General features: G+C 55.0%; 1 protein-coding gene across 8 annotated transcripts in view; it reads right to left on the bottom strand.

Annotated features, from left to right (window-relative positions):
* Positions 1–23635, bottom strand: part of LOC133351171 (polyhomeotic-like protein 2) — a 46723-nt gene extending 23088 nt beyond the window's left edge. For 2 of the 8 annotated variants that reach the window (XM_061566168.1, XM_061566172.1), the window contains exons 1-4: positions 23488–23635; positions 17315–17509; positions 15762–16164; positions 9895–10074 (exon numbers count right to left, since the gene is read on the bottom strand). In XM_061566168.1, the coding sequence (XP_061422152.1) occupies positions 9895–10074; positions 15762–16145 (564 nt within the window). In that variant the 5' untranslated portion in view covers positions 16146–16164; positions 17315–17509; positions 23488–23635. Of the gene's footprint in view, positions 1–3210; positions 3344–4119; positions 4192–9894; positions 10075–15761; positions 16165–17314; positions 17510–18762; positions 18831–18902; positions 18920–19012; positions 19052–23487 lie in introns of those variants that run through there. The other 6 variants (XM_061566169.1, XM_061566171.1, XM_061566170.1 and 3 more) reach the window with 6 other exon arrangements.
* Between the last annotated feature and the right edge of the window lie 247 nt (positions 23636–23882).

The raw sequence follows: 23882 nt of genomic DNA, 5'->3' as shown, positions 1-23882 counted from the left end.
CCAGGACAAGTTCCGTTAGCGAGCACCCAGTAAGACTGGCAAAGCACACGAGCTGGTGGTGTGGCGAGTACCATGCCCATGATGTTTACTACACACCTCACAGAGGGTGCTACTCGATTTAAAGCTTTCGTTACTGCAGGGATTCATCTTCTTGGTTCTTTCGGTAAAGTCACGTAGAAGGGAAGTAATAAAATAATAAAAATAAAACATAATAAAATAATTCTCACGACGTTTCGGCCACAACGCAAGCAGCCGTCCTCAGGTGAAGACCAGGTCTGTCGGGGAGACGGCTGCTTGCGTTGTGGCCGAAACGTCGTGAGAATTATTTTATTATGTTTTATTTGTATTATTTTATTACTTCCCTTCTACGTGACTTTACCGAAAGAACCAAGAAGAGGGTGCTACTCGTTTACGACTGAGTCGATCTAGCGGAGGCCCAGAACCGAATCAGATAATCACCACTGATGTTGGCTGTGAGGGGAATCGAATTCAGGCCACCGGGAACCACGACCCACATTCTCACACAAACAGTATGGAATTATAATTTCTGGCAGGTGTTAGTGGTCACACACGTGCGTAGACAACGCTTAACCACCACCAGCATTCGCCACAAAGTGGTGGTAATGCCATTCTATTTGGTTCTTGTAGCTCTTTTCGCACACTAGGTGCACTTGGAGGCCACAGGAAGTGTCAAAGGCTGGTTGGCAGACCATCAATTGTTATAAATTCACTGACATGACTGGCAGATGCAACACCATCACTCCCCACTGTGCCACCTCGCTGTGTTCTCGCCACCCGGCGCTTCGCTCGTTGGTCTGAGCGTTGCTCCTCCACCTGCCTCCAACTGTCCGGTAGCATCCTCCAATAAGTACGGATGGCTACGTCCAGTCTGACAGGGTCCTCCGTACCTCGAGACGTCGCAGGACTGTCACAGACCTGCCCATGGGGGTCAACAGATGAGATTGGCACTCTTCTCCATATGGATGGGGAAAGGACTGTATGCTGCAGGTTATCTTTTTATTCACGGAACTACAGAGTTCATTAGTGATGTTGTGCCACTAAGGTAGTTTCCATGTCCTCAGCACCACTCAAACTTGCGGTGCCAAACAGCAACTTGGAACCTTGGAGCTGGACTGGATACCCGGTGCAGCCAAAGCAGCTGTGCTAGCCATGGGCCTGGACCTCACCAATTCCTGCTCGGCAGCAGGAGGCACGGGCCAAAGATGGCAACTCTAGTTGCAAGCAATGACTGAATTCCCACGTGTAAATTTCATCAGATATCCTTTGAGTCCAGATCCTTTGAGTTTGAACGGAGACCTCGGTGGACACCCACCACCATAGTATGAATGTTGAACTTCTTTCGCAACCTTACATAGCCAACTACGCTAATCGAAGGTGTAATGGAATGATCTTACAGATGACAAGCCGATGGTCAGTGGAGAGATCAGGTTCCATGGTAGATCCTGGAGTCAAGATTATGGGTACGCATTAGTTGGTCATTACATCATCCGACTGATGTTATTTTTTGGACCCAGCATGCATCTAAGATGTGGGAATGCACCAATGACGAAACAGCGTGTTGGTAACTACAAGCCCATGGGGTGCACAGCAATCTATCAGCCTCCTATTATTGTTGTGTTCATCTGACCCATGCGTTCCTAATACTCCCACCCACGTGCTCGCTTCACAACCCATTCGGGCATTAAATTCAGATGACTATCCCGAGGGGCCACTTTGGCCAGCGCCTGGGAGACGAGGCCACAGAAGGCATCCGACTCATCATCGGCCTTGCCTGCGTCTCTTCCCGCAGATGTTCATCTTCGGCGGGGGTGTAATCCAACCGCCAACCACCATCCCTAGCCTCCTGTTGACAGGAAGACGAGCCCACAACAGTCTGGCAAAACAATCACCAGCTCCTCTTGGAGGAGTCGGACAGTAACACTGCGTGTAGTACGTTGCGAGCCGCGCCATTGGGGAGAAAGGCTGAGAGTGAATTTACCAATAACCCTCAAAGCTCACATTCACCAGTGGGAAACGGGTGCTCTGATGTGCCGAGAGAGGTATGTAACCCCTCCGCTAGCAAAGGTTAAAGACCAAAGCACCACAGAAGCAAAAATAAAACTGCACACTCACTGCGTCTATCTCGACCTCGACCACACGCACGAACGCACGAACGCACACACAGGGACACGTGCTGACACAAAGGTCCCCCGTATAGCCTCGAACAGACTGTTGGGGCGGGCACGGCACACTGAGAGGGTGGGTGGCTTGCACCATGCCAGGTCGCCTTCGTCTCCCCAGTGGCGATGTTTAGACACCGCACAATATACTCATTTGAGGCCGAGTTGACTTAGGGGAGGCCCAGGACCGGTTCAAATAATCGTCACCGGTGTTCGACGTGAGCGGCACTCGAACGCTGGTCGCCGGGTTCGTAGCGCAGCGCGATAACCGCTGGGCCACTGCTCCCCAGAGTACTCACAAAGATAAAGATCCCCCGTATAGCCTTCACGGACTGTTGGGGCAAGTGCTGTTAGCGAGCACCTATGAAGGAAGGCTGGCATGGTATACGAGGGGGTGGAGTGGCCAGCACCACACCCGGCCGCCTTTGTCTCTCCAGCGGCGATGTTTAGAACACACCGCACGAGATAATCATTTGAGGCTGAGCGAGTTTGAGAATCGAACTCGGGTGGCCGGGTTAGCGCAGCGCGCTAACCGCTACACTTACCCATCCCCACCCGCACACACACCGCCCCACGCCGTAGCACATAAACACACACGCATGCGCCCCCCCAGCCGCACACACTACATTACTGTACAGGACTCATACCCCGCGCACATACCACAGCACACCCTGACACACACAGCACAGTAGACACACATATCCCTACACCCACACCACAGTTCACATATCCCTACACCCACACCGCAGTACACACATGCCCCTGCACCACGGTACACACCCATACACCCACACCACAGTACACATACCCACCTCATAGTACACACACATGCCCGCACACACAGCACAGTATACACCAATATCCATACACCCACACCACAGTACACATACCCACACCACAGTACACACACATGCCCCTGCACCACGGTACACACACCCATACCCCCGCACCCACACCACGGTACACACACCCACACCCCCGTCGCACCACCGTATCCGTGTGTGCAGTGCCCGGCACGAGCAATAGGAACCTGCTGAGCCGACGCGTGCAGCGAGCGGTAGGAGAGGCACGGAGCGCCCACCGATTCGTCCCCGCTGATGACGACCTGGCATTCGCCCTCCGTCAGTGTTACACGCACCTCCATCGCATCCTCGCTACCCCCCTCACCCCACCACCCACTATCCCTAACCCCCCCCCACCCCACCAGCAACGGAGAGTCGAACCCAGGCAGGGCACGGGTCGGAAGGGAACGTCCGCCGGCTTGGTTCAATGGCTTGATAGCCCGCGCGATGCCTCTATCCCTCTCCGCCTCCCCCCCTCTCTCTCATCCAGCTCTGTCTCCTCCCTCCTCTCGCTCGCCCCTCTCTCCTCTCTCTCCCTGTCGACCCTCTCGCTTTACCCCCTCTCTCCCCGAGCTCTCGCTCCCTCCTCTCTCTCTCTCCCTGCCTACCCTGGCACGCTCTCTCTCCCCTCCCTCTCTGCTCTCCCCTCCCTCTCACCGTCGACTTTCCCTTCTCTCTCTTTTTTTTACGATCGGAGGAAACAAGAAGATGCTCGGTGTAGTCGGCACTTTGCTTCGTTTATCATTTAGTTTTTTTCAATACTTAGCTTTATGTGCCCCCCCCCCCCTTCTTAAACGAAAGATCCCACAAAAGATCCTCTCCCCGTGCGCTTATGAGCATCTCGCCTCGATACATCGATACATCGATTCATCCGCTCGGAGTTGATTCCCCACGCTGCTCACGGCAATTCCCACCCTCGCGTGAGAAATGGCTCGCTTTCAATTCGGGCAAACTCCACGTACTCCTTTCCTCTGGGCTAATGACTGCAACGGACTCGGGCAGGCAACAACGCAGCCTCAACATCCACCGCTACAGACGCCGGAGAGACGACACAAGGCACGAGTTACAAATGAGACGTGTGTCAAAAGAAATCGCACCTGAGGCAGGCAGTGGCAGAGAAGACAGCTTGCAGCCTAGACAAGCAGGTCAGACGAGGTGGGCAGTACGGAAGAAACAGCCAGTATCCAAGAGACAGGGCAGTACAGACGAGGCGAGCAGTACGAGTGGGCCCGTACAAACGAGCCACAAAGAACACATTCTTGAATAGAATCGTGACAATTGAGTGAATCACGCAGCGAGCGGGGTGATGACTCATTGCGTGCCTGTGCCTGGAAGCGCCGCTCGACGGCTGCGCTCTCGGTATCCCACGAATGAATGAATGAATCACGAACGAAAATTACTTTCACGGCCAATGACCAAACCGCTGGGAATGCGCCCCCATTCCATCAGACCCAGGAAGCTAAGCGGAGTCTGAGCCTGGCGCTTGCTTGGATGGTTGCCCATTGTGCACAAGCAGGTTGATATAGGCCGCTCCAGGGAGGAGTGCAACGGCACCCATGGTTGTACTGTATTATGCTGCCCTGTCTATGCTCCGCGCATTCACCGTCCCCGCCTGGTGAAGTATGGTCATTTCACCCTCACGACCCGCACGGCGTGCAGAGGCTTTCAGCTAGCAGCGAGTTTACAAAGAGCTGTACATGTGCATGAAGCCACCAATATGAAGTATAAAGTGGCCGCTTCAGTGCCACCTGGTACAACTGATTAACACCGTAATGACAGAGGCCGAGGGGTTTTCTTTTGACAGTCACCGAGAGGAGATAAGGACTGACATTTTGGCGTGGTGTATTCCGCAAATATGCCCGACTGTGAGGGCGGGCACAAGCCGGCGTGAGTAGGTTAAACATTGAGTTTTATAAGGGCACCACGGGGTGACCAGCCCCTCCCCACCCAGCCACTCCCCTCCCAGCCCCTCCTCACCCTCCCCACCCAGCCCCTCTCCACCCAGCCCCTCCCCACCCTCCCCTCCCTCCCCACCCAGCCCCTCCCCACCCTCCCCACCAGCCCCTCCCTCCCCACCCAGCCCCTCCCCTCTCCACCCAGCCCCACCCCTCCCATGTTTGGATGCACGACGGACGGACGGACACAATAATCCCCTGTGGGCTGGTGTAACCAGGAAGTTCCTACCAGTATTATCTTTTCCTTGTCTTGAACCAATGCTGCTCAAATGATTCACTCCCGTGATGGCCGTGTGGCCGATGGGACAAGTGTAGAACATGTCTTTCGTACAGGGAGGGCGGGTGTGCGAAAGCGGAGGGAGAACTGCCCCTTGTATACTCTTTAGATCGTGAGACGCACGAGCATGATGGGTTCGCTTCAGCCGATGCCGTTAACGGGACACTAATCGTCAGCGGAGAGCGGTGGCGGCTGTTACACGGGGTGGAGATGATACCCCCGTCTGAAGGAGCGACACATCCTCGCAATTCAATTTAACATAGTGGCAATTATATAATTAATCACGTACAGCCCCTTCTCAACGTCACTGCTCGACGAAGGCCTTCCCATGATGCTGTGTTGGTCAGAGTAGAGTGAGATGGGAGGGGAGAGGTAGGGGAGTGTGTGGAGGGGAGTGGAGTGAGATGGGAGGGGAGAGGCAGGAGAGTGCGTGGAGGGCAATAGAGGTGAGAGGTAGGAGAGTGCGTGGAGGGGAGTGGAGCGAGGTGAGAGGGGAGAGGTAGGAGAGTGTGGGGAGGTGAGTAGAGCGAGATGAGAGGGGAGAGGTAGGAGAGTGCGTGGAGGGGAGTGGAGTGAGGTGAGAGGGGAGAGGTAGGAGAGTGTGGGGAGGTGAGTAGAGCGAGGTGAGAGGGGAGAGGTAGGAGAGTGCGTGGAGGGGAGTGGAGCGAGGTGAGAGGGGAGAGGTAGGAGAGTGTGTGGAGGGGAGTAGAGTGAGATGAGAGGTAGGAGAGTGCGTGGATGGAAATAAGAATCCACCGTGATACAGAAGCCGTGTAACGGAGGACATGCTGATCAGCGTCTCGGTCACCTCCTGGGGGTTGATAACTGATGACCAGCACAGGAGGTGCAGGTCAGGCCCCAGCGTTTGCAACACGGGAGTCCACTCAGAGTATGGAGTCCAGAATTATTTCCAAAACGCCGGTATTCCCGCACCATCACAACTCAGGTTTCCATTTTGAAGGGCGTTCATAAACCTCCGTAACATCCTATCACCCTGTGTGTGTGGGGAGGGGGGGGGGGGGGTTGGCGGCACAGTGGTTAGCAGACTGTGCTGATAACTCGGTCACTTGAGTTCAAATCCCAGCCATGGCTAACATCAGCAGCGAGTGATATCGGAACACGTCCTGGGCCTTCCATAGGTCGATTGGATTTTAAATGATAACAACAGTCTGCAAAAGGCGATGTGTGTAAACTGTCTGTGTGTGGGGGGGGCCTTGTGTGATATGGGAGCTGTGCAGGGAGTGAGCCCTAACAGGAGCTCGATGTCCACAATTGCCACCAAATTCCTTCAGGCTGAGTGGAGTCTCTTGGTATTTTATTGCAGTCTCTGAGCCTTGCAAAAAAAGTACGAGTCACACCACACGCTCGCTGCCGAGGCCACAGTCTAGCAGCCTGTTTTTAGGCACCATTCTCATCAAAGTGACGTAAAATAATCTCATCAAAAGCTTGCTTTATGCCTGCAAAGGGTGTAGGCGCAGCTCTGCAATTGCCTGCTCACGCCACCGCTGGTGGAAGGGCCTCAACTGTAGAGCGAACTCAAGAGGCTCTCTGGTCGACTCTGACACGTTGACCAGACGTGTCGGAAGAGGTGGACGTACCCACATTGTACCCCACCACGCAAGACCTGCCGACCATTGACTAACCCTGGTGAACCCATGAATACCACTGGGTGGACAGAGGCACCAGGAGACGGAATCCAACCGGCGATCTCCGGATTGCAAGTCCAGCGCACTTAGCCGTTACACCACGGCAGCAACCCTTCACACACCGCGGAATGAAAAAGTTATCTTTTCTGCAGGAGGCGCATTGCCCGAAACGTCTCCTATTATGTACTCGTCCTCTTTAGGCCACATTGTTATTGACGAAAGTGTTGAGTTTTTTTGATTTACGTAATAAAAAAGAGAAGGCCACATTAGCCATCGAGAGTACGGGATCTAACCTCTCAAGGCAGCCTGTGACGGCGTCTGTTACTTAGCAACGAGGGCTCAGGTGACCACGGCAGGCCCAGCGGACCGCACTGTAAATGGAAACGGTGGCAAGACTCTAAATCAGCTCGCTTCAAATCTCTTCTATTTGCAAAATCGGTAACCGCATGGAAAATAAAACAACAAAAAACGCCGGTAAAACCGGTGATCGGGCATTACCGCACGCGTGTCTCGCAATAACGGTTACATTGTCACTTTTTTTTTAAAGGAGAAGTAAAGGGAGCTGCAGATTAGATGATTCAGCGTGAAATGCCTCTGGTGAGGCAATGGGAGGGCTGAGGTGGATATTTCAACCCCTGATTGCATTAATGAGGCACTGACAACGACGTCACCATTCAGGAGGTCGTGGTTTCAATCCCAACCTTGATGCATGCTATACATTTGGAGTTTGCGTGTTTCTCCCCGTGGTCGCGTGGATTTTTCACCTGCTCCTCCAGTTTTCCCCTCCACATTTAGAATGAACATGCGTTGTGAGTATTTGGCTGCTGTAAATTTCCACGTGATAAGCCACTTTGTTGAGCTATAATTTGTGGCCAGGTCGCTTCTGAAAAAGATCTGCATAGCTCAGTGGGCCTTACCTGGAAAATTGAAAAGGAAAATGTAGTTTTAATTTCCTGTTTTTTGGGGGGAGTCACCCACATATTTTGAGTGGTAATTTTGCCAAAGGGTAGAGCATTCGCCGTTAGTTGCAGAGGTTCACGGTTCGAATCCAGCACCCGCCCTGATAAATACTGTGCTGTGTGTATTAACCCAAGTAGTAATAGTAGTAGTAATACCACGAATGGTCTGCTTTGCTCGCAGTGATGTAGTTGGCAAGAGGAACCCCTTGCATGCCGGCGTCGGGGTTCACGTTTCAGGATCCTCCTGAAATAGAGTCTCAAGACTCAGTGAGGCTTTCTTGGGTAAACAAGCGACAAATATCCCTAATAAAGGTTTTTTTGGACGAGATCGTGTAAGTATATATGTGTCGTTAACGCACCACCACCCGACACACCCAATTAGTAAGGCTTGTGCCAATTTGTTACCACTTCAGCACACCTGTGTGTTGGAGAGTAAACCCCACGACAATTACAAATCGAGTACGACGTTTCGCTCGTGATTACAACCAGCTTCATCAAGACATTAACCAGAATTGTGAAGAAGCCCTCCTGTTTCGGTCTTAAATATTACGTCTATATCCAGAGCCCAAACTGTAAATGGCCACCTAAGTAGTATGATGCTGTAAAACAGGAGAGGTGAACCTCCAGCCCATGCCCGCATGAGACGCGACACCTTGACACGGTCCGCAAGCAACACACATCATCCGTCACTACAAGCAACTTACAGCTGCACTCATCGGGGATTGGAAGGGAATATTTTAAATTTGGCAACAACGCTTCATTTCTAATACTAGCCGCACTTGGTCACCTGCGAAGGCGAGCTCTAATTATCGTTCACCTTATTGATGGATAACGCCAAGGTATGCGCTAATGCTTGGACAGCCAAAGGGTATTTGAATGTCTGACTCGGCCCTCATTAAGGAAAAGGTTTCCCACCCCTGCTGTGAGAACATTCAAGCACCACGCAGCAGGTCACGACGCACTCGCTCACCCGCTTGCTCACTCGCTCACTTGCCCGCTCGCTCACTACACTGCAGGTCACGACGATACGCCCGCTCGCTCAATCACCCGTTTGCTCATCCACTCGCTCACCCGCTCGCCCAGTCGCTCACCCACTCGCTCACCCGCTCGCCCAGTCGCTCGCCCAGTCGCTCACTGGCTCACCCGCTCACCCACTCGCTCACCCGCTCGCCCACCCAATCGCTCACTCGCTCACCCGCTCACCCACCCGCTCACCCACTCGCCACACTTCAGGTGACCTCGCTTCTCTCTCTGCATCTTCCTTCACAGTGCTCCACTTTGGAATTCCCTTCCATCGCTCTCGTCTCTTTTCCCAAACTCTCATAATAACCGTGCTCAATTCAAGAAACACATGTACTCTGACAATAAATTAACTATTATCGATTACAACTTTCAGAGTGCTGCCTGTTGCTGGCTGCTTGACGTTTGTGTTTCCAAGTGTAGGGTAACGCTTCGATCAACTTGACTGGTTTTCAACCAAGCGAGTACATAACAGCAACGAGAGTTATCATAGCCGCCACTCGCTGCCCCTCCTCCCTCCCACCCCTCCCCCAAGTTACTGGACGGACCAAGAAACAACCGGACAGGCAGAGGACAGAGGAGGGCCAATTTGGCCGATAAGACATCGTCGGTGTGAGGGCCGCCACGCCGCCTGCAAGGGCTGTTTTCACCATTTGTGTACTGTCGGGGGCCACACGTCAGGGGCCGCACTAAAGGCCACCAGGGGCCGCAGTGGCCCTCTGGCCTTGCAATAAAGAACACTGGCTTAGTCTGAACCTTCGTTTGAAAGAGTAAAAACAATTGATCGTTGTATTGAATCACAACCCCAAAATTGTTACAAGCATAGCTTTTGGGTTTGCACCTTTCTTGAATTGGACCTACCCAGCCATCTCAAGGGGTGGTGGGGGGGGGCACACGGGGGGCACGGCCGTTCATTAACGAGAGCGGCGTGCGGTTCACGAGTGACCCCACAAGAAATCACCAATGTGCCCACCCTCACCGGGGTGCGTTGCGACGGCCAGGTGTGACGCCTTACCTGCTGCACCGCAGCCAAACTCTGCAGCTGTGCGCTGCTCAGGTGCTGCTGCTGCTGCTGTTGCTGCTGCTGCTGCAGGGCGGCTGTTTGCAGCATGAGGTGCTGCTGCTGCGCCGCATACATCTGCTGCAGGTACTGCGCTGCGGTGCTGGGCTGCCGGTGCAGCGCCTGTTGTATGGCCTGTGTGGGTACACAAAGGTAGATGTGAGTACACGCTGACGCGAGGGTACGTATGTGTGTACACGCTGATGCGAGGGTACGTGTGCGTACATGGGAACACGAGGGTACTCGTACACTCTCATGTACTCTCGTGTTCCTGTGTACACACGTACTGTGGAGGGTGTTCCTAGCTTGGGACACCGTTGAAGGCCGTGTTTTTGTTTAGAAACCATGACAGAAAAGTAATCACAACAAGAGTAGAGCTTTCCGTGGCCTGGCCTGACCCGAGCCTGCTTTATGCGTCATCTGTGACTCCCTACCCCCTGCACACACGCAGCAGCATCCAGGCACCATCATCCACCTTCAGACAGCAGTTCAATGCTCACCTGGTTCAGGATCTCACCTGGTTCAGGATCTCACCTGGTACAGGATCTCACCTGGTACAGGATCTCACCTGGTTCAGGATCTCACCCATTCAGGGTGCTATACAAGGGGAAATTTAGCTCTGGCACCGCACTTCAGTTGTTAAAATGTTGCGTCCGATTTGCAAAATATGCATACACTATAAATCGTGTTTGTTCTTATTAATAAGAGTACTTGCCCACCGGCCACGGAGGGTCGGCTGTGAGTAGGGGTGGAGGGGATGGAGAGGGAGTATTCCGTGCCCGCACAGCTTGACAGCCCACGACGAGTCTGGGGCAAGATCCGGGCCTTGCTGGAAAGGACCAGGGACCATTAATGCTCTGAGCGCCGTGCTTGGCAGTGCCCATGGGGACACGGCATTGTTCGGAAGCACGCATTCAGTTTGAGCCAAACGGGCGCCCATGTAGCCGCCCGTGGACGGAGCGCGCTTGATTCTAACCACGTGCCCAGGGAGCCGCCGTTGGCCCAGCGAGCGGCGCTGGCCGTGGCGTTGGCCTCATTTCCTCCGGCACAGTGGGGCGCTGCATCAGAAATCCGCGTTTGGCGGGGAGGCGGATTATATGTCGGAGTGGTGTGTACATTGGTTTTTATGTATATTTGATGTTTGTCATTTGGCTTTTACCTTCTACACATATTCCGACTGTGCGATTAGCGTCACGTGTCGAAGAACGGACTCGTAATGACACCGCAGAACTAGTTTTGACGTCACGTCAATTGTCTCCTTGCCCAGGCTAAACAATTCATCTCTTAGCGTCCCACTGAGTGCTGATCGCATCCAGTAAAACCAACGTTTGCATGTATGTTGAACTTCTTCAAGATTCTCAACTTCCTATGCTTCAAAACGCGGTTTTAGTCACGGGCGAGTGGAACCCGGCATTGGACCCCCCGTGCGCCCCCACCTCACCTCTCCTCACTCCCCTCCTACCCCCCACCCCCGCTCGCCAGTTATTAATGACGCACGAGAGCGCGATGCCTCGTCCCCGCACCTCCGCTGACCGCAGAGCGAGCCCGCGACCCTCCGCGAGCGGACGTGACTCCACATAAAAGCCGACTCCCGGTGACTAACGGGGTTTTGGGGGGGGGCGACCTCGCGAACTCTGACCCTGAGTTTGTGGTTGGGGTGGGGGGGCGGTGGGGATAAAAGCACAAAAAGGGGAGGAGGGGGCACTGCGGACCGCAACAACGTAGTAGGGGCTGCAGCTGCCAACAAAAGGCTGCGATGCAGTGGATTGTTTCGCTTTTGAAATCGGCCAATGATGGAACGTTTCCACATACTTGAGCTGTGTTGTGTCCTATGTTGTTGTTGTTAGTGTTGTCGGTGATGCCATGAGAGTAACTTTGTAGAAGTGAAATCTGAGACGTGTCGGTTGCCGGGTGAGGGATTGGAGTGGAGTGATGATATTTTCCGTCAGTAAGACGTACGCATGATCTCCAGCTCCAACGAACAGCGACGCACCGGTGCTCGTCTCGCGTTTACAGCCCCGTCACAGCCAGTGGTGGCAACTCCACATTCCCATGGTGGGGGCCATTCTCTCCATAGGAAAACCATTGCTGACTTCTCCAACATGCGGTAAGCATTTTATTGGCCAAGCAAGAATGATGGGCTTAATCAACCCCATCCCCCAAACCAGGAGTTTAACTCGCAACCTTTTGTTTGCGAGCCGCTCGCTCTACCGCTGAGCCAGCTGGCCAGGTGAAATCAGTCGCTCTTCACACTGCAAGTTTTGCTGGCTGGAGGGATGGATGGCCAAGACCCAGAGACATGCGCGTTGCTCGTGTTATATTAAAAATGTATTTCAGTTCCTTGCATCGATTTACAAAGGCGTCATGTACTGACACGAAACCGTGGTGCCACACGCAGCGCCCTGACAGGGAATTAATTAAACCTCACGTGAATAATTATCAATTATAATTATTATTATCACGATGCTTTGCCACTCTTGAAACGTGCCTATTTCGGCCTCGTGCGTTACCACTGAACCCTGCAAATCATAGAGTCTGGTTCTCTGTGGCATATGATGTCACTCGTGAAATCGAAAATCCGTGGTGGCTCTACACGTCGATACGAACAAAACAACAAACACTTAAAATGCCATCTGGACAACGAACGTCCGCCGTTTGTCGCGACGTCACAGCATCCCACGCGCCGTTGACCGATAACACACACGCAAGTTGTTAAAACTACAGAGATTCGTATCACCGGTACGTACTTCAACAAACACGGCGTGCACGCCTTACACACGTTTAACGATGGGAATTCTAGCGCAGTTTGCAAACCTTGCTTGGAAGAAGTGCGCTGAGAGATCACGGCCGAGGCTTGCGGCGTCAGAGCGCGCTTACCCCGAATGCGGCTTTAACGTTGACCCCGCGAACGAACGATCGGCGTGGGAGGTGCTCACCCTCGACCCAGCTCGCCCCCGAGGCTACCGATGCCGGCCGGCCCCCGGTTTTTTTTCAGGCTCCACCACGAGAGCGCGGCGGCGCACGGAGCGATCGTGGCGGGATGCTCGCCGTCCACCCGCGCTCTCGCGACCTGCGACGCGAAACCCGCCGGCTTTTATCGTCCGCAAAGTGAGCGGCATGCTGGGAATGCCGGCCCTGCCCGGCCTAGCCCGGCCGCCCTTTAATCCCAAAAAAGTCCCGTGACCCCCGGCGACCCGGCGGCATAGAGCAGGGCCCCAATAAAAAGGCAGCGGGCGGGAAGCATCCGCCCCCTTTCACCCAGCGTCTTGCCGTCCCCCAAAATTGCGCGCCCTCCTCCCGTCTTTCTGTCCCCTTCTGTGCCCCCCCCCACCCCTCAGAACCGTCTCCCCACGTCCCCCCGCGCACTCGCCCTCTGTCCCCGCGTCTCGGCAACTTCCGTGGAGTGGAGAGAGAGGGGGCGGCGGAGGGCACGGCGAGGCGCGAGGCTGCTCCGGCGCACGCGCATTTATCAGCGCTTTCTTTTTTTTTTCTCATTTGCTTAACATCGCTTTTGTTGTCGACGCTGACCCCGAGAGCCTAAAGTCGCCACTTATTTAACATTTCCTTTCATTCCGCCGTCATCCGTTAGCCTATTCACTCGCCCCGCCGCGCCCGGCTGACTTGCCGGCGCGCACGTTGTATTGTCAGGACCCTAACTTTTTAGGCGCTGCTCAACGGCGCATCTTTGTTTCTCTCTCGCAGATTAGCAACGTGGGCTGTGACCTTGCCAAGAAACGAAGAACGTATTTTAAATGATAACGAAATTCCACACGACCTCAAGCGACAGCAGACAAGCACCCTATGAAATCATTCGCAAGTGTGGGCCATCATTTGTTCGTGTCAAAGTCCAATTGTTTAATCTACAAGGTATAATGATATCTCTCTAATCCTACAAAAATTACATACATAGTACCAATGGTCTAATGTGAGACAACGCAATGTTGTTTTATATATTAGTTTTAACATTTTCATTTTTATTCCTTCTAAATGTATTTCTAATTACGCCACTTGCTTCACGCCATGAAACGCAATTTCCAATTCGAATCCTACAGCTAGCAGTCCACCACCCTGTGCCAATACAAATAGCATCTGCATTTCCCAAAGGTGGGAAGAATGATTGTCTGGAAGATGACATGACAGAATGACTTCTGAAGTCCCTACAATTGCCCCTTGTCCACACGAGCTGGGGCACCTTGGACATGCCCTGCTCAGAGTGTTTGTCACGCGTCAATGAAACCGTTTAACTATGGGACCCTTTTTGCCGGCAACAAGATGATGAAAGAAGAACAGGCTTTTCCCATTTCCGGCAAGAATATAGGTGTTAACCTTTTATGCGAATTCACTCATCATCAGTCTACAGACTGAGTTCAAGATACCCATCCTCTGTCATCACCGCGCTCTCATCCATGATCCTCCACATGATCTGGCCGTCCTCCCCTGAAAAACGGGGAGACTCCACCAACCCTCGGCCACTCAGGACCTCGTCCCTCAGCTTTCTCGCGGTGCCCTCCCAAGCCAAGACTGCGCTGGCTGAGCGTCGCTTCTCTGCAGCTGCTCCAATCGCTGTGGAATCGCATCCCCGCTTCTTAGTACCCTGCTGCCGCACCAGCAGCACCAGCAGCAGCACCAGCAGCAGCATCACATCCAGCACCACGTGTAAGAAGATTCCTCTCACCTGCTTCGTCAGGCCTACGAGAGGAGGAAGCTGGAGCGTGGCTCCGTGGGGAAACTCTGAGCCGCAACTGGAAATTTGACCTTTTGTAAAAATGTGCGTATTATAAATAGTTTTATTTCAATATTATTATTCATTTTCAGAGCTGGAATAAGCCAAATTGCGGGAAATCCCATATTTCGCAAAATAGTTTTATTTATTTTACGTCTTTTGTGCAATTATTTCTTTCTGGACGAAGACCATCAAGTCGGTTGCATCACAGTGGGCAGTGACCCAGATTCGAAGCCAGAACCTCAGTGGTGCCGGCTCAGCACCTCTGAAAGGGAACTGTCCTCTCTCCCCCCAGAGCTGCCCAGCCACCACAGGCACGGACGCTGTCCACTGGGCCCTCTCCTGGATAAGCGAGGGCATTAATAACGCGCTGCCTTGTGCGTTGTGCGGGGTGACAGAGTCACCGTGTGGTGAGCTCGGTGTGGCGTGCGTCCCGTGGTTTAACCCAGGGCAACACAAACTCCATTCCTCGCGACCCAACACGGTACACGTCCCACTTTACCAATTTACACCCGTTAAATAAAATATGAAGTCGTATCGCACGCTGCAAGTGCCGGACGATTACTGAACAGCTCCCCAGGTGACGCGTTTAGAGCATGGATTAATTTGAATCGGCGCTCTGTACGTCACGTGGGACGCACGTGAACACACACACAGACAGTCGCCGTCTTAATCTGAGTTGGCGTTGTCTGTGTCAGGCAGCAAGAGATGAGCAATCATCAGGCATGTGCAACATGTAAAAACTTATTTATCATTTGAACAGCACGGCGCAGTGGTTAGCTCACTGCGCTATGAACCTGCTGGCCTGCGTTTTGGTTCCCGGCCGCGGCTAACATCGGTGGCGAGTGACACTTGCACCGGTCCTGAATACCCCGCTTCACCGACCTGCACCAATCAGTGCAGTGAGGGGACGGTCAAACAAAACAATGCCCATGATTGAAATGACAGAGGAAGACCTTTATCCAGCAGCAGATTGACAAATAAAATAGTCAACTCTGAAAGGCGTAGGAGGCGTTGGGTCACGAGGATTGGTGCTTTGGGAAACCCCGATCTAGCCCGATGGGCCCGTCGTGCGGGAGGACACGTTTGACTCGCCCACCTGGACCGTCTGTCGGTCGTAGACGGAGAGCGGAGGTCCTTGTCCGCCGCAGCTGCCGGTCACGCTGGTGACGGCGCCGGCGACGGCGCAGGCCACCGTGACGCCCGGCGGCCCCGCGGGGGGGCTGGCCGGCACGGCGCCGTTGCTCGCCGAGCGGGGCGCGGCCAGGGCTCCGCCGGTGCCCGCTCCGACCCCGACCGCCGCCGCGACCGCCGCCGCCACCGCCGCCGCCGCCGCGCCGGCACCACTGCCGCCGCCATTCCCACCCGGCGAGGACGTGACGGGCCCCGGCGAGAGCGAGGATGAAGAGGAAGAGGAGGATGAAGAGGAGGACGGAGACGAGTTGACGGAGGAGGCGGGCGGCGCTAGCTGCTCGCTGTCCATGCTGCCGGCACTGCGGAGCCTGTGGGAATGGTGCGCACGGAGACGGTGGCGCTCCGCTCACTGCTGGTGAATTCACGCGTTGTGAGTACGTTGAGGGTTGTGGAGCATTGGCGCAGTGGTTAGCACACTGCTTTACAAACCCCGCGACCCGACTTCGATCCCTGCTCACTATAAAATAAGTGGTGAATATTGGAAGCGGTTCTGGGCCTCCCCTAGGTTGACTTAGCCTTAATTGAGGAACTGGTGCAATGTGTAAACAACAGCAAGGGGAAAACAAAGGCGGCTGGGCGTGGTGCTGGCCACTCACCCCCTCGTGTGCCGTGCCTGCCTTAATAGGTGTTCGCTAACACCATTTGCCCCAACAGTCTGTTACGGCTATACGGGAGATCTTTGTATAAAGAGCGTGGTCCTGGTAGATTTGCCGTGATTTCATTTTTCACAATACAATATAAAATCCCACGACATTCCATAGCTGTGTCAATGGCATTTTACAATTGTATTGCATCGTTTGCCTTGCTACTAGTGTCGGTGTGCCGTCAGTGCAATTCCTGGCCACGGCTCGGAGTCGATGGGGAGACAGAGGAAATTGGGTGTGCGTCGTGCTGGCCACACCACCCAATGTAAACTAATCTGCTCTCAATTAGGGCTCACTGCCTATAGTGCTACATGGGATACCTTTGTCTTTAATGCATGCTATGTTCATGTAAAGAAAGAAGTTCAACATAACGTACATGTAAATATATATTTATTTAGCTTGATAACTTGGCCACAAAAAAAAAAATTTGATGCCGGCAAACATCGGCATTTTCTAATGACTCTTCACTCTCTTCCCTTGTCGGCCAGGGGCAGATCTAAAACCCGAGCGTGGTGGAGGAGGAAGTGGTAGTGATGAGACTGTAACGGTGGATCTTGTTATTAGAGTGTGAACTCTGCAAGAGATATGGGATCTCGGTAGCTATAATGGAGTAGGTGGCACACGCTACTAGGAGTAGCCAAAGCTCGTCGTGAGAAGTGGTATTCTGGATGTGGTGTGCCAGGTGCAGATCAATTTTCACAAGACCCGGCTGAAATTAAACCCCGGCTCAACGTGCGGTAGCAAGAGGGACGGCAGTGTCTGTGTGTGCGGGCGTGCCAATATCTCGCGGCTGTCAAGTTATTAGATGACCCACCTCTACGATAAGTCAGCCGCCCAGCACCTAAACGCCAAGGGCTATAGCCGCGGAGGTGGCGGCGGCGCTGGTGGCGCTTGCGAGGTCGTGGAGACGCAGCCAGTCCTGGAGGCGCAGGCCCTTGACGCGGTCAGGATGAGCGCGACTCCACTGCCATCCAGAGCTCGGGCGCCCACGCGGCTCCTCCAGCATCACCTGCGAGCGACGTTGACAATGCCGTGACTCTCCCTCCCGACAGATATCAATTGAGTAGCAGCTATATCATTGGGTCGATGTTATATACGCAAGGCTTTCACGGCTCATAATTGGTTTATTTTGGATCAGACCGTCGTGTAGATACGATATAATGGCAATGTTTAATTATCACCCTCAAACACCTGACAGCCAATCAAACCAAGCGATTGCGTCATGGGCAAATGCGCCCATAGATTCGGTTCGTTCGCAAGACCGAATGAGTAATGTTTAACAAGAGCCGGGCTCTTGTTAGAGATCTGATGATGCTGGGAATCATCTGCAGTGAAACGTCGTTAAAAAACCTTCGGTTTTGCTGAAAAACTCAACTCGACTGGCACGTTTGCCTGTGACGTGGCAACCCGATTGGCTCTGTCGGGTGGTGGAGGGTTATTGTACAAAACAAAATGCATCAACACCGACACGGCAATCAAACCCAGGGGCCGGAAAACCTGCGGCTCCTCCAGGAGCTGTTTCGCGTGCCGTTATTTATTAAGGACCCACGGTCTCAACGTGTTCACGTGGGTTTTATCCCACCAAATTCGAAGATAATTTCCTATTCTTGTTATTTTAATTGGCGTTCTATGATCTAAGCCATAAGGCAGTCCTCGATACAACGATGTCAAGGTTGGAATCCAGCCGCTGGCTTCAAGAATCGCAATGAGCGTCACCCACGCGCGGCCACACGCGGCCACACGCTCGCGTTGGCAGCGGCGGCCGTCAGCTGCTAACGCACAATGCACACACACACACACACGTGCATGTTCAACTTCTTTCGCACCGTACGTAGCCCACATTGCATGTTTACGCGCCGTTCCAGCTACTCGTTTAAGACCGAGTCCACCTCGAGGAAGATCCAAAACCAGTTCTAATTTTTTTTTAAAAACGCCAACTTAAGAACTGGGATCTCCACAACACTTTAATGTCTCTTTTGCAAGGACACTACTCACGTGTTAATGACAATAATTGCATTTGTATGAATCGCACGAGAGTTAATCGCTAAAGCATTGCACACAGCAGCAGCAGCAGCAGCATAGACCAGCAGGCACTGTACAGAAATATTCCGAATAGCGGACTTGTGAAAGAGCCGTCACTTTTACATACAACACGCGCACGTGACACGCGCCTACATAACCACGACTGCGATCGTATTGTTGTGTGAATGACGACAATTAAAGGAACGATATGAAGACAAAGTGTACCGAGATGCGCCCTACATTACAGCCGACAGGACGAGCGAGCGAGCGAGCGGCAGGTACAGTAGCGCCTGTCGCAGGCCGCCTCCAGGGCCAGGGAGCAAGCGGGAGGGCTCAGCACACACACACACGCAGGCCCCTGTGTGCGTGTGTGTGTGCACCTGACTCAGCCAGACACTGCAGCAGCAGCAGTAACAACAGCAGCAGCAGCAACAACAAACAACAACAACGGCTGCTTGACTAAACGTCAAGGCGAATGCCAAATTCTCACCCAAGCGGCGCAGGCGGCATCTGTCAAAGCGGACCGTTGATTGGTCGATTCTGGAGGCCTCCACTAGCCCCGCCCCTCTGGCCACACGCCCCGCCCCTCTGGCCACACGCCCCGCCCCTCATCACCACACGCCCCGCCCCCCTGGCCACACGCCCCGCCCCTCTGACCACTCGCCCCGCCCCTCTGGCCACACGCCCCGCCCCTCTGGCCACACGCCCCGCCCCTCTGACCACTCGCCCCGCCCCTCTGGCCACACGCCCCGCCCCTCATCACCACACGCCCCGCCCCCCTGGCCACACGCCCCGCCCCTCTGACCACTCGCCCCGCCCCTCTGGCCACACGCCCCGCCCCTCAGGCCACACGCCCCGCCCCTCTGGCCACACGCCCCGCCCCTCTGACCACTCGCCCCGCCCCTCTGGCCACACGCCCCGCCCCTCAGGCCACACGCCCCGCCCCTCTGGCCACACGCCCCGCCCCTCTGACCACTCGCCCCGCCCCTCTGGCCACACGCCCCGCCCCTCTGGCCACACGCCCCGCCCCTCTGGCCACACGCCCCGCCCCTCTGACCACACGACCCCCACCCCCCGTGTCGCCTGTTCAATAGACTTTCTGGGGGCAAGTTGCTGTGGGAGAGCAACCCGTGAAGGCCGCCACGGCACACGAGCGGGTGGGGTGGCCAAGCAACCAACCGCGCCCGGCCGCTTTTGTCTCCCTCGTGGTTGATGTTTACAGATCGCAGCAGGTAGTCATTTCAGGCCGAGTCGACCTAGGGGAGGCCCAGCAGCGGTGCAGAGATATTCGCCGCCGGGTTTGTTGGTGGACGTGAGCGGGAGTCGAACTTGGCTTCTACGCCGGGTTCGCACCGCCCCCCAGCCCCGCCCCTCAGACCCCCCGCCCCTCACTCACAAGCCCAGCCCCCTCAATCGGCTCTTCTCGCCCCTAAGCCCCTCCCCTCAGGCCCCCAGCCCCGCCCCTCAGGACCCCAGCCCCGCCCCTCAGGCCCTCACCCCCTCCCCTCAAGCCCCCAGCCCCACCCCTCAGGCCCCCACCCCCTCCCCTCAGGCCCCCGCCCCTCAGGCCCCCAGCCCCTCCCCTCAGGCCCCCAGCCCCTCCCCTCAGGCCCCCAGCCCCGCCCCTCAGGCCCCCACCCCTCAGGCCCCTAGCCCCGCCCCTCAGGCCCCCAGCCCCTCCCCTCAGGCCCCCACCCCCTCCCCTCAGGCCCCTAGCCCCTCCCCTCAGGCCCCCAGCCCCGCCCCTCACCTATCGTCTGTGCCAGGGCGAGGGGGGGGGCAAGGCTGTACAGTACTGGGCGGGTCGCTGTGGTCACGTGACGCGCGAGCGCACGCGCCATTGGTCGGTGCTGCTACGAGACGAACTCTGCCGACCTCCCCGAAGCGAGGCAACCCACAATGCAATGTGCCACTGACATTTGATAGTTTACATTCTAATTAAATTGAGTTTATTTAGTAATAGAGCAATTGCTTTGATTAGTAAAAGGTGTATCTGTTACTCAATAGCTATATGTAACTATTCACACGCCAATTTAAAATGTCAGATCTTTTAATCTCTTTATCAGGCCCAATTGTATAAATTGCAGTCACCAACTCTTATCCACCCTCTCTATGGTATTGTTCGTTTTAATATTAGCTTATAAACACTCGGTCTGTGCTGCTCTACATTTACCTGGGTAAACAAGTGGGCAAAGTATTTTCTTAACCCTGGCTCAGCTGGCTCTAAAACGAATTAACTTAGAAACTCTTTAGAAATACACAGAGATGCATATCCACTCAGAGAGATACAGATAGACTGGGTGCAAAGTGGGTTAAGTTTTGATCAATCTTGGCCAGCTGGCTCAAGAGCTTAATAAACGAATGCCACGAAATCTCTGGATCTCCGCCAGGCACGCGCAAGCCATCACACTCAGCCACGACAGCGGTAGCACTACACATAACCTGGGCCCTGTCATAGAAATGTGGAATTGTTGTTCTCTCCACTGGCGCAGGATTGTTGTTACGGGAGCACGTGGGTCGCGAGGCTTGACCGAGAGATTTCAGTTCTAAGAATGTTCTGGAAGGGTTAGGCAATAGGAAATTCTAAAGCCTACAATTTTGGAATGTTGCCACCAAAAATTCCGTGACAAAAAACTTTTAGTTCTTTTGGGTTTAAACTTAGACATACGAATTCATAATAGACGGTTTTTTGGGGGGTTAACTCACGTAAATAAAAATGTGTCGTTAAACCCACCACCACCCGACACAGCCAATTAGTAAGGTTTGTCGTTTAAACAAAACATGCCGATTCGTTACTAGTACAGCACACCGGTGTGTTGGAGAGTGAACCCACTACAACATTTACAATTCGACATAGAAAGTTACTGGAACGTATGAAGGGTGCCGAATCCAAACGTGACAGTGTATTTTTGGCCAACTCAGTTGTTTGGGTAACTTTCTAAAGAGTGTGACGCTGAAGCTCATAGAACTGGTTAAGCAAATATCGATGAGCTGCGAGTCGGTGCGGTGCGTATTTGTCCAAGGGCCTAGTGCTACATGGAAAGACAAAGACCCCCCGTATAGCCGCACTAGGCTGTTGAGGCAAGTGCTGTTAGAGAGTAGCACCTATGAAGGGGGTGGGTGGCCAGCAACCACGCACTGCTGCCTTTGTCTCCCCGGCGGCAATGTTTACACATCGCACCAGTTACTGATTTGAGGCTGAGCCGACCTAGGGGAGACCCAGGTCCGGTTCAGATAATCGTGACTGGTGGTGGCCCTGAGTGGTAATCGAGCTCGGGTCGCAGTGCGCTAACCGCTACACCACCGCCCCCCACACACACGAATTCCTGAGCAGCCACTGTGGGTGTCTGCTGCGAGAGGAGCGGGGTGTGGGGGGCTCACTACCAGCCACTGCCACGTGGACGTCACAAACCCTGTGATACGGTTCGCAAGAGTTGGGGGGGGGGGGCATTGTGACACGTCGCCTGCCCATGAACTCCTAACGCTGGCACCCAGACTGGCGCACCGCCATCTCACCCAAACCCCCACCAACAGGTACGCGACATGCCGTCAGCCCGTGGTCTCCAGAGGCCAAAGCCAGAATACAGCTCATTATTTGGTGATGCCGCCGCTGCTGTTGTGTTGGCAGTAGTGCACAAGCACAAACAACAACAAAGTCGACACGTTTGTCAATAACGCCGCGTGTGTGTGGCCTCAACAGGAAAGATATATCACACGCGGTGTTTCAGCTCATGGCAAATGTACGTCATGATGAAGGGTTATTGTCCGAAACGTTGGCTATTGTCAAATGTTTACCTTATAAGGTCGCAACATTGTTGACAGGCGTGTTGGGTTATTTAGCTATTTACACGAGACCAAATAACGTGTGCATAAAACCACATTTCCCGTGCTCCCCTACCAGTCACCAGTGTTCGTCTGGCGACGTGGGTCACCCACCCACTCCTCCACCCTCCCACCCAACCACCCACTCACTCCTCCACCCACCCACCCAACCACCCATCCAGGGTCACCCACCCACTCCTCCACCCTCCCACCCAACCACCCACTCACTCCTCCACCCACCCAGGGTCACCCACCCACCCCTCCCACCTAGGGTCACCCACCCACTCCTCCACCCACCCACCCAGGGTCACCCACCCACCCACTCCTCCACCCACCCACCCAGGGTCACCCACCCACCCACTCCTCCACCCACCCACCCAGGGTCACCCACTCCTCCACCCGCCCACCCAGGGTCACCCACCCACCCACTCCTCCACGCACCCACCCAGGGTCACCCACCCACCAACTCACTCCTCCACCCACCCACTCCTCCACCCAGGGTCACCCACCCATCCCTCTCGCTTGTACCTCCTGTAAACTTCAAGCGGCGTGTTCTCACCCCCCCACCGCCCCAAGCGATGATAATTCGTGCCGAGGTCTCACAGCCTGAGCGAGCCCAGCACCGCAACGAGAGCCCTCGGCCCCAACCCCAACCCGCCTCGTCTCAGGTGCCACCTGCCCGGGCCGGTCTCACCCCCCCCCCACCACTCACCTCCCCCACTCACCTCCCCCACTCACCCCCCCCACCACTCACCTCCCCCACGCCCCCACCCGTCTGACAGCAGCAGACCCCCACCCCCCACACTGCACGCGCCCTCCCCACGCTGTCCTCACGGCACCGAGCTCACAAGCTCCGACCCGTTCCGTTGGATGTTTTTTTCTTTTTCTCCAGCGCCGCTCGTGATTGTGGCATCACACCAAGAGGTCGAAGGGGACAGACGCGGGGCGCGCACACAGCCGCCTCGGTGCCTGCTCGGAGCGGGCTGTGGTCGGGCTGGTCGATACCCGCCGGTGGCTGGCGAGAAAGAGCGAGAGAGAGACGGGCGAGAGAGAGACGGGCGAGAGAGAGAGACGGGCGAGCGAGAGAGAGAGACGGGCGAGAGAGAGACGGGCGGATGAACGCGCGGCAGGGGGAATTCTCACGTGAGCTCCGTCGTCACGGACGGACGACGCAGATGGGGGTCTCGGCGTGGACTTGTGGGAGCGGCAGGAGGTCAGGCCGTCTGGCTCGCAGGTTGCAGGGAGAGCGGGCGGGCGGGAGTGTGGGGAGGGGTGCGGGAGAGGAGGAGGAGGAGAGAGAAAGCGCTTCCCGTGGCGGTGGTGCCTTGTTTCCTCTCGTGCCCCCCCGCCCCACCACCTCTCTCTCTCTCTCCTCACGGCGCTCATTCAGCCCCCCCCCCACCGTTCCCAGCACCTCCCCGTGCAGCGTGACGCCCAAAGCAGCCCTGCCCAGAGGAGTGCCGAGCCCTCTGCTGCCGCTGTCGAGGTGGCCCAGAGAGCCAGAGAGGGCTTCCTCGCGCACAGATATCACGCGCACC

Source organism: Lethenteron reissneri, chromosome 36 (assembly GCF_015708825.2).
Source record: "Lethenteron reissneri isolate LAM-NWPU_2019-01 chromosome 36, ASM1570882v1, whole genome shotgun sequence".
In the NCBI taxonomy this organism is placed as follows: domain Eukaryota; kingdom Metazoa; phylum Chordata; class Hyperoartia; order Petromyzontiformes; family Petromyzontidae; genus Lethenteron; species Lethenteron reissneri.
The sequence above is the reverse complement of the archived record's forward strand: the minus strand, read 5'-3'. Positions and strand labels throughout refer to the sequence as shown.